This window comes from Coturnix japonica, chromosome 1 (genome assembly GCF_001577835.2).
Source record: "Coturnix japonica isolate 7356 chromosome 1, Coturnix japonica 2.1, whole genome shotgun sequence".
Classification (NCBI taxonomy): domain Eukaryota; kingdom Metazoa; phylum Chordata; class Aves; order Galliformes; family Phasianidae; genus Coturnix; species Coturnix japonica.
The window spans coordinates 159,769,193-159,779,228 of record NC_029516.1 but is presented as its reverse complement, the minus strand read 5'-3'; the positions used below and the strand labels follow the sequence as shown (position 1 = coordinate 159,779,228).

Sequence of the window (10,036 nt, the reverse complement as noted above, 5' to 3'; positions counted from 1 at the left end):
CTCTACAGACTTCTGCATCTGAACGCGTACAACAGACACAAGAATCAAGTCAAACAACCAAAGTGTTACATAACATAACACATGACCGTAGTCCCTTGTGAAGCAATATTAAAACAACAACCACCAAAACCCAATCTATTTTGGCACTAATTTTAATGAAAAAATTAAATCACAAAATTGTTAGTTCAAGAGAGTTAATACACACCAAGTTTTCTCCAGAAAAAAAGAAATTCTCCTTCTGTGGGTCCTCCCAGTATTTCTTTTCTGCTTTTTGAGCTCTCTATGGTTCAGTGACATGATCCACAAATGTGAAACACAGTCTTCAGCTTGATTTCAAATGTCTGGCTTGAAAACACCTGGATATCCTCTGCAAATATATCCAGAAGAGTTCACTAACTCATTACCTCAGTCATGTTCTGAATTAGCAGAAGACACAAACATTGAAAGCTTGCCCAACAACAGCAACAAAAAGTCAGCTAAAATAAGAGCTTTACTTTATCTGATTAATCAAATAGATTCTAACTGCAGGTACATTATCTACTTCTCTTCATCTCGTGCTGGATTTGTTGCAGCTATTACTTCATATACTTCTTGCACCTCTTACCAAGACAACCACGGTGACCTCTATTTTGAATTTAACAGGAGAAAGACCTTGTAACACATCAATGGTTTAGTTAGTGCAAGCACTGCTCAGCAACAAGTCAAGGTCTTTTCCACTCCTGGTGCTGCCTGGCCAGCAAGGAGCTGGGTGTGCACATGGAGCTGGGTGTGCACATGGAGCTGGGACAGGCCAGAACCAGGACAGCTGACCCAAAGTGGCCAAAGTGACGTCCTGCACCACACAGCTCATACTGAGCAATGACACTGGGGGAGCTGGCTGCTAGGGGCAGGCTGGCAATTGCAATGGGCATCGTTTCTCCTCCTCTCTCCCCTCCCTTATTATTAAACTGGGTTCATCTCAACCCACGGGTTCTCACGTGGACTTCCCACTCCCAGCTCTCTCCCTCACCCTGCTGGGGTTTAGCCTGGGACAGAACAGCTGTGTAGTGCTTGGCTGCCTGCCAGGGTAAGCCACAATGTGCCCAAGTGACAGCGTCATGACTTATGTCACTTAACGTAGTTGTCTGCAGTTCTTTACTGCCTATGTTTACTGACAGAAGCTTAAAACATTCAGTTGATTGCCACAAAGCAAAATATACCCAGAGATAATGTTACCATTTTATCTTCAATTTATTTCCTTCCTTACCCCTTCCTTTTCATTTTTCTTAAAAACTTCCCAGGATTCATAATCAATGATAATATTTGTTCTTTGCAGCCAGATACTATGTCAAAGATCAGATTTGTTCTTTGCAGCCAGATACTATGTCAAAGATCAGATATTTAGTCACACCAACAGGAGCAGGAGAACAAGCAGCTGTATGAATTTTCTAAATGCATTAAAGTTTTCCTAGCTCCTCAAAATTAATTCCTCTTTGGAGAAGAGAAGGCTGCGGGGAGACCTCATTGTGGCCTTTCAGTATTTGAAAGCAGTCTGTAAACAGACGGAAGAACAGCTGTTTATGTGCGTGGATAGTGATAGGACAAGGGGGAATGGTTTTAAACTGAGACAGGGGAGGTTTAGGTTAGATATGAGGAGGAAGTTTTTCACACAGAGGGTGGTGACGCACTGGAACAGGCTGCCCAAGGAGACTGTGGATGCCCCATCCCTGTTGGCATTCAAGGCCAGGCTGGATGTGGCTCTGGGCAGCCTGGTCTGGTGGTTGGCAGCCCTGCACGTAGCAGGGGGGTTGAAACCAGATGGTCATTGTGGTCCTTTTCAACCCTGGCCATTCTGTGATTCTATGATTATGATTAAAATCCAGTTACGTAACCAAATATGGAACATCTGATCATACCTGTTCTCTTTGCTGCAGTAAGCACTGAAATCACTTCCAAATCTTGCAGCATCTCCTGCCTTAGTCTCCACTTTCTTAGATACAGAAGAATCTACTTTATGGTTATACTTTGACAGAATCTACAACAAAGATTAAAAAAGGAATAACTTTAGAACTCCAAACAGGATTACAATCTACATCTTTTCAGTAAGCAGCAGAGAACCCTTTCTTTTTGAGGAACAACACTTGATAAACAACCCCCTTTTAATACTACTGTTCTGATATGAAAAATACTCAGAAAACAAACAGAGCTGACCTGCAGTACATCATCGGGTATCCTCGTTATTTCTGGAGGTGGAGGAGTGCTGAGTAAATGGTCGTACTGTTTTATTTTGGGAGGAGATTGGTTCCCCAAATGTTGGAGATACGCATCAGAGCTCACAGCAGAAGGAATGCTGCCTTCTATGCTTTGTTTCTCTGTTGCATTGTTTTCGGTCACCAAGGTGATCTTCTTCTCTTGCATTTCCTGTTACAGAGAAGCTGTTATATGCCTTCAGTTCATTTATTTCTCTTCAGTAAACTATTTAACACGTTCTTACAAAATTACCAATAAAAACACATCATTTACAGGGACCAGAAAAACGGGTATAGGAAAAGGAGAGCAAAGTGACATTTGAAGAACTGCTCACAGCAGTATGTGTATGAAAGTACATATAACTGCTGTATAGTACCAGAACTCCTCCTTTCAGCCATCTGGCTTCAAAATCTGGAGGTGGCGGCGTTGCTGCGTGGCTGGGAAGAGGCAGTTTGTCTCTTTCTGGTGACCTGGCTGACACCGCACTGTCTGCTCGGGAAGGGATTTTCACACCAGGTGCAAAACACGGTGTGCAGAACACGGGCATTACAGGAGAAGCCATATAGTCAGCTGCTGGAACTAGTGAAAAAAATGTAAGTAAATACATCAATAAATGTACATACATACTTGTAGCTGCAGTGCTCCAGTTCTCCAAATCAGTTACCTTGTTACAGATTCATTTACACATTCCAAAATACCTGCACCATTTTAGCTCATTTAGCTGTTTGGGGTGAAAACACACCCAAACTGCAGAGCTCCAACAGCAGTAAATAAAGAAAACAAAACTAATCAAAATAATCCTGTCTCGCTACCAAATAGAACTGAAAGAGCCCAACTTAAACCAGCTCTGTCTCAGATTTCCATATACTCAGTAGTTGGTATGTTTGGTGCAAGACTTCCAGACATTTTCAAAGGAATATATTAGAAATTATATAATTAGAAATTTCAGTGCTACTCTTGAAAGATGTAAGTTACTGTTTGGTTAATCTGTTTTAAAGCAGTTTCTTTTCCATTCATTTAACTGACTTTGAATAGATATAATAAATAAATCTCAGACAAAGAAGTTTGATTCCTATAATAGTTACTGTGTTACTATGTTATTAGTAGCATGGATAAATGGCAATTCTGATATGATAGAAGCCTCTGCACAGTTCTAGATGGATATGAGCAGAAGAATAAGCACTGATTTCTGCTGAAGCACAGGGATTCCCCATAGAAGCCAACAATGTTACTTCTCTGAACACTAAATATGCAAATAATGACTGGACGCAAATTGAGGATATTTAACAAGAAACAGATTAAATATTATCAGATGTTAATACACACAGAATGTTAAAAAAGGCAAACCTACATTTACTTGACATATTTTTAACTTACCGTTCTCATCTGTTGCTTTTGTTTTCGGCTCAGGAGTAACTGCCGTTTCCATGGGCGGCATTTTTGCTACATTCACTTCACGATCACCTGTTTTAACTGAGCTGAAAAACCAGAAACCTCAATAAACTCTCAAGTAACATGAAGGAATCACTACTGAAGGAATACTGTCAACTCCACCACTTGTCAAGCATTTGTTCATGAGTCTGAAATGATTTACTATCTCTGATGCTGCTCCTACCGTGCAGAAGTTCAGCCCAAGCAAGGCATTACAAAATAAGGAACACATTGCCTAGAGATGCTGCAGACACCCTCTCCTTGGAGGCATTCAAGGCCAGGCTGGATGGGGCTTTGAGCAACCTGGTCTGGAGGGAGGTGTCCCTGCCTACACTGGGGGGCTGGAACAAGATGACCTTAAAGGTCCCCTCCAACCCAAACCGTTCTATGATTCCATGATCTAGAAACTGTCAGTAAAAAGCCTCAAGAAATCCACGTGAGGCAGCAAATTTCCATGAGATGATCAAACATCCCATTGTCAGTCTTCTTTCTTAATAAAAAGCCAACCAAGCAAACAAACAAACAAAAACACTAAAAAACTTAAGGAAAGAAAAAGTATCTTTTCAAGTCAGTTTTTCCTCAGTAATGTTATTAATATCTGAAAACCCTGTCCAACCACAACCCAACCATAGTACCCTAACTAACAACCCTCTGCTAAATCATGTCCCTGAGCACCACATCCAAACGGTTTTAAACACATCCAGGGATGGTGACCCAACCACCTCCCTGTGCAGCCCATTCCAGTGCTTAACAACCCATTCTATAAAGAAGTGTTTCCTGATATCCAACCTAAACTTACCCTGGCACAACTTGAGGCCATTTCCCCTCATCCTGTCACCTGTCACCAGGGAGAAGAGCCAAATCCTACCATACCTGTTTGGAAGGACAGATCCCAAAACTCTTTCAAGAGAAAAATGTATCTTTTTTAGATTACTGGGGGGGGGGGGGGGGAGTAAAATTGAAAATAAAAAAACATTGAAATGTTACATTGGTTACATTGTGGTAACCATGTACCATTGGTTACAATGGTTACTATTGTGGTACATTGGAACAAAGGGAACAAAGTCTCTGAAGCTGGTACAGTTATGAAGAACTTCACATTAGCACCTGCATAGTAAATATCAGGGCTTTAAAAAGTAGAACTAGGGAAGCCTCTCTAAAAAACAAATCCTTAACTGCTGAACAGAATATGTCTCTTAAATAAGGTCAGCTTTCAAAATTGGATACATGGCTAATCCAAATCATACAAACATTATTTAACCACCCTTTTCCAGCAGGAGGAGTCTAGAAATGTGTTTTCAATTAAAAGATGGAGCAAAAAGAAGCATCTGCTTGAAGCTGGATAACAGAAAAAATAACACGTTTAAGGTAGACAGAAAGCTAACAAGTAGATAATGACAAATCACCTGTTAGCAGAAAAAAAAAAGATAGGCAATAGCAACAAGAGAAGGGTACAGCAAGAAGAAACACTGGAAAATTCAATAGAGAAACGATCAGAGCTTCAAGTACTTACTTGTTTGACTGAGCAGTTTTACATATGAGAGTCATCGTGTAATCTTCATTCATACACATGGTGTGTTCGCTAATGCCAAAGTGTTCCAGTTTTGGCGTTACGCACTCAAAGTCATCCATCTTTAACATGCATTTGGGTGTTTTGGGCAGAGCACAAGGGGCCTGTGTTTTTGGGGGAGTTTTGTGCTCTGCATTTTCTTGACTGGCATTTGCTGCATGTTGTTGTCCATGCAATGCTCTCCGGGGCCTGGAGAAAGCATAATGTGAAAGGCCAAAATCAGAAAGCTGTGGGTTCCACAGTGGGTCTCTGGGCTCAGCCGGGTTCTCAGCACAGGCAGGAAGAGGAGGTACATCATCCGCTTGCTCTTGATCTGATTTACTCTGGTCAGATGTCTTTGAATCACCATTCGCCTCCTCTTCCTGCTCCTCTGATTGAGGAAAGAAACAGAGTTTGTTTTGTTAGAAGTTTATCTTTTAAGAATTTTTAAAAGATATTTGGAGGGGGGAGAAAATTCCCAATTATATGTATATACATACACATATAAAAATAATGTTTATTACTTTAAATATTAGAGTAATATGACTCCTTTCATTTTAAAGCACCCAACATGAATCTACAACAACTACCAAAAGCTCTTATCAGGCAAAGCTGTACTTAGAATGCAGGCCCAACACTTACTGAATTTTAGTCTATTGGTAAATACTTCCAGAAGTAAATGAAGCTGAAAGCTTCTTACACTTCAGACATTATTAATAGAATCCAGCCTCCCTACGGTCTAGGCAGAAAGGTTTAAACTTAAATACATTTATCTGTCCCCATGTCACTGCAAGAGTAAACATTTGTTAAAAACACGGAAGAAAAAAACTGTACAGAAAAAAGTGGTGACTTAAAAGTCATAAAAGATAACATGAGTCCATGAGTCCGCTGCAGAAACAAGCCAAAGTGTAATTTATAAGATTCTGTAGTGACATGAATGGAAATAGCTGGGGGGGGGGTGTGTGGTTAGATTGGGTAATCTTGGAGGTCTTTTCAACCTTCACGCTTTTGTGATTGTGATTTGTGAATATTTGCAAAGTGCTGCATGACATAAGCAGCAGATGATTTAAGCTTATGGGATAACGACACACAAATATAAGCTAATTCAGATGTATCTGCAGTGGTTCATTGTGCAAGAGAAGATGAAGCAGCCCAACCGCCCGGGTTATCAGAAAGCATTTGCAAACCTCTTCTCTTTGTACAGCTGTAAGTGAAGAGAAAAACACACCAACCAAGAGCACGTCAGAAGACGCAGCACAAAGCTTTTGCACGTTTTATTCTTAGAGCAGCCATTGCAACAGAACCTTTCAGCCCCGTATGAGTATAAAGCAAAAAACACAGAGCTACCTGACCTCTTAATTAACAGAAACAACACACAGCAGAAGAGAAACATTTTAGAAAAGTTACGTGTCTTCAATTACTCCATTGCCAACAAATATTACCTGTAGGGACTTCGACCTGTGGTTTGTAGCCGTATTTCTCGAATACCTCTCTTATTTTTGCAAGATCCTCTGCACTTCTCTGCATCAAGATCTCAGTTGCCTTCAGAAAGTCATTAACTTCTTTTTTCTCAGAGGAACTCTTGGCAAGAACGGCACTAGCATCTTCCTTTGGGTGAAGGAGAGGAAGGAGAAAGGAAGCAATGGGTTTTCAAATCACAGAATCACAGAATGACCCGGGTTGGAAGGGACCTCAAGGATCATGTAGTTCCAACCCCTGGTGACCTCCCGGTTTCCAGATTAGGTTACTGCTCATTTACTTGCACATGTGCCTATTTCTATAGACTGTTTTGTCTACTTCTGTTAAAGGACATTCTTTATACTGAATGTTTCTCACTGAACAAAGCTGGATATGCCTCTCCTGAATCCGGCTCCCCCACCCCTATGCCCTGGTATAGCCACAACTTCCCCATGACCTGCTGGACTGAATGACAACACTGACAGCAAGCTCATCAGCACAGGCACCCCACAGTTCTGGGTGCTGCCTCGTAACCATAACAAAGACTTAGAGGTAAGTAAATGGAAAGGTCAGAACTGCTGAATAACGACACTGTGTTGTGGCTTAAGGATCAAAGAACAACCAGGAGTTTATGGACACACTCTCTGCCCCAGTTTTTCAATACGTTAAGGCATTACCTTCACAGTCCTGATTTCAGAGTGTAGGTCTTGCAAAACTCTCATTGGAGATTCCTCTTCATAGTCTTTGATACACGTATCCACATAAAAGCGTTTTGAAATTAAGAAAAGAAAAAGGAGAGAATTAGTATTTAGCGTACAGGTACAATGCAGTGTAAGCTCCACCAGCAGATGTTGGTACTGTCCATGCAGAAACACAGAAGCCAAGAACTGACCTTCGTTCTTTCACTGGATATCAAGGTCAATGCCAATAAATAGTGTAAAAGAGGACCCCTGCAGCATGACAAGCCATAGGAGAATGATACATTTAACTAGAGCCTTCAGCTGGCTGTGCAGAGAGAAAAAACCCTGAGCATGTATTTCCCTGCACTGATTTGTGACAAGGTTAAAAACAAGAACGTGATTCAGTACTGAAGGGGAGCTTATGAACAGGAGAGAGGCTGGCATTTTATGCAGGCAAATAGTGAGAGAACAAGGGTGTATTAAAAAGAGCGTGTCCAGCAGGTCAAAGGAGGTGATCCTCCCCCTCTACTCTGCCCTGGTGAGGCCTCATCTGGAATACTGTGTCCAGTTCTGGGCTCCCCAGTACAAAAAAGACAGGGATCTCTTGGAAAGAGTCCAGCAGAGGGCCACTAAGATGGTGGAGGGCCTGGAGCATCTCCCCTATGAGGAGAGACTTAGGGAACTGGGTCTGTTTAGCCTTGAGAAAAGAAGGCTGAGAGGGGACTTGATCCAGGTTTATAAATACCTGAGGTGTGGGAGCCATAGTGGTGAGTCTGGTCTGTTTTCAGTAGTGCGTGGGGACAGGACTAGGGGTAATGGGATGAAAGTACAGCATAGGAAGTTCCGCATGAATGTGCGGAAGAACTTCTTTACAGTGAGGGTGACGGAGCACTGGAACAGGCTGCCCAGGGAGGTGGTGGAGTCTCCTTCTCTGGAGATATTCAAGACCCGCCTGGACGCCGACCTGTGTGATGTGGTGTAGGGAGCCTGCTTTGGCAGGGGGGTTGGACTCGATGATCTCTAGAGGTCCCTTCCAACCCCTACAATTCTGTGATTCTGTGAAGGGGGACCGGCTTTAGGACGTGGTAAAACCCTCACCTGCACACCCACAACAGCGCTCAGAGAGGCGATGCGGGCTGTTCTCACACAAACCCCACAGTGCCCTCCTCAGCAGCACAGGCCCAGCCCGTCCTGTCAGGCGCTTAGAGGCGGTTCCCGCACTTACCCGCGTCCTCCCCGTTCATCGCCCGCTCCAGATGCTTCACCTCCTTCTCTAACGTGAGGGCCAGAGAGCGCAGCTTGCCGAAGAAGCCCCTGGACACATCCATCGCCCGGACACACAGCACAGCGATGGCTGCAACGCAGAGCACTCAGCACAGCTCCACAGCTCCGGATCCCGCCGCTGCTTTCGAACCGCCGGCTACTCGCGCTCCGTTGGCGCTGCGGGCTCTCGCGAGCAGTGCCGTCTCCAACACTCGCGAGAAGCGCCGCCATCATCGCTGTGCTCGGTGTGTGAGGCGCCCGGGTCGTGCCGTGGATCCTCCTTAGCGCTGCCGGCCGCACACACCCGGTGGGTCCCGGCGCCCGGACGTGGGTCGTTGTGGCAGCACGGCGCTGTCGGTGCTTTAGGCTGCACGCAGCTCTGGTTGCCACCACGGGGTTGTGAGCTGGAAGCTTTATAGCAGTGAGCCACAAGGCACTGCGAGCACAGGAATATCCTTATTGCTCTTATTCCTCCCCCCTAAATAACGCGTGGCTTTTGTGTGTGTTTATGTTTGAAGGCACAATGTTCTTAACGATGGTTCTGCTCCGGAAGAGGATTCCTGGAAAGCAGTGGATTGGAAAATACAGGCGGCCCAGAATCGTTACCACTGGCATGAAGCAGGCGATGATCCGAAGGCTGGAGATTGAAGCAGAGAACGAATATTGGCTGAGCCGGCCGTACCTGACACGGGAGGAGGAATACGGTCACAACAGGGAAGTGAGACGGGCCAGGTGGGAGGCCTTTAAAGCCCTGAAGACGTCCAAGTTCCCTGAGCACAGATATATGAGTGACCACTTGAACCACTTAAATGTCTCAAAGAAATGGACCTCTTGAGCACGGACACGTTGGTACTTGTGCTGCTGCGAGCTGCGATCTTGTACCTGTTGTGGCAGCTTTGCAACGCAGTGTAACAGAGGTGGATGAGAAATGAGGCTGCTGTGGTGTACAAAATGTTACATTAAAGGTAATCCTACAGAACAGTGTTTGGTTGTGGTGAGTGGTGAGGTCCTGAACAGGCTGCCCAGGGAGGTTGTGGATGCCCCGTCCTTGGAGGTGTTCAAGACCAGGTTGGATGGGGCCCTGGGCAACCTGATCTAGTAAAGGTGTATGTTTGGTGGCCCTGCCAGGCAGGGGGTTGGAACTACATGATCCTTGAGGTCCCTTCCAACCCGGGTCATTCTGTGATTGTGTGATTCTGTTTCTTTGCCGTATTAGAAAACAGCTCATCTGGTGGCTTAAGGGTTTAGCATAAAACAGTGTGAGTTACACTGCGGTGATGACCTGAACTAGATTTGTAGCTTCGCTTTTTTTGAAAACCGGAATACAGTGGCTGTACTGAAAAGGATTATCTGTTTGTACGGGCCAGATGGCTTTTACTTGTCTCTTTGCTCTATGAGGGGCTACATCTGTATTCATATGTTCACA

The 10,036-nt window shown here is 44.1% G+C and overlaps 2 protein-coding genes across 2 annotated transcripts; one reads left to right on the top strand and one right to left on the bottom strand.

Moving 5' to 3' along the window:
• Positions 1–134: 134 nt before the first annotated feature.
• SKA3 (spindle and kinetochore associated complex subunit 3) lies at positions 135–9,129 on the bottom strand. Its single transcript, XM_015852148.2, has 9 exons — positions 8,573–9,129; positions 7,345–7,409; positions 6,652–6,817; positions 5,174–5,600; positions 3,607–3,707; positions 2,606–2,808; positions 2,191–2,400; positions 1,896–2,014; positions 135–367 (listed from the first exon to the last, which is right to left on the bottom strand). The coding sequence occupies exons 1-9, from the start codon at positions 8,673–8,675 to the stop codon at positions 334–336; spliced, it is 1,428 nt and encodes a 475-aa protein (XP_015707634.1). The 5' UTR covers positions 8,676–9,129; the 3' UTR covers positions 135–333.
• MRPL57 (mitochondrial ribosomal protein L57) lies at positions 9,129–9,594 on the top strand. The gene has a single exon (XM_015852158.2). It carries the CDS (start codon positions 9,134–9,136, stop codon positions 9,443–9,445), a length of 312 nt encoding a protein of 103 aa, XP_015707644.1. The 5' UTR covers positions 9,129–9,133; the 3' UTR covers positions 9,446–9,594.
• The last annotated feature ends 442 nt before the right edge of the window (positions 9,595–10,036 follow it).

What these genes read in the sequence shown, in the direction of transcription:
- SKA3 (XM_015852148.2), bottom strand. Translation starts at nt 8,675, where the DNA reads ATGGATGTGTCCAGGGGCTTCTTCGGCAAGCTGCGCTCTCTGGCCCTC. An exon ending in CTGAAATCAGGACTGTGAAG is followed by an intron (nt 6,818 to 7,344) that starts GTAATGCCTTAA and finishes CTTCACCCAAAG; the next exon opens with GAAGATGCTAGTGCCGTTCT. An exon ending in TACTGCAGCAAAGAGAACAG is followed by an intron (nt 368 to 1,895) that starts GTATGATCAGAT and finishes ATATATTTGCAG; the next exon opens with AGGATATCCAGGTGTTTTCA.
- MRPL57 (XM_015852158.2), top strand. Translation starts at nt 9,134, where the DNA reads ATGTTCTTAACGATGGTTCTGCTCCGGAAGAGGATTCCTGGAAAGCAG.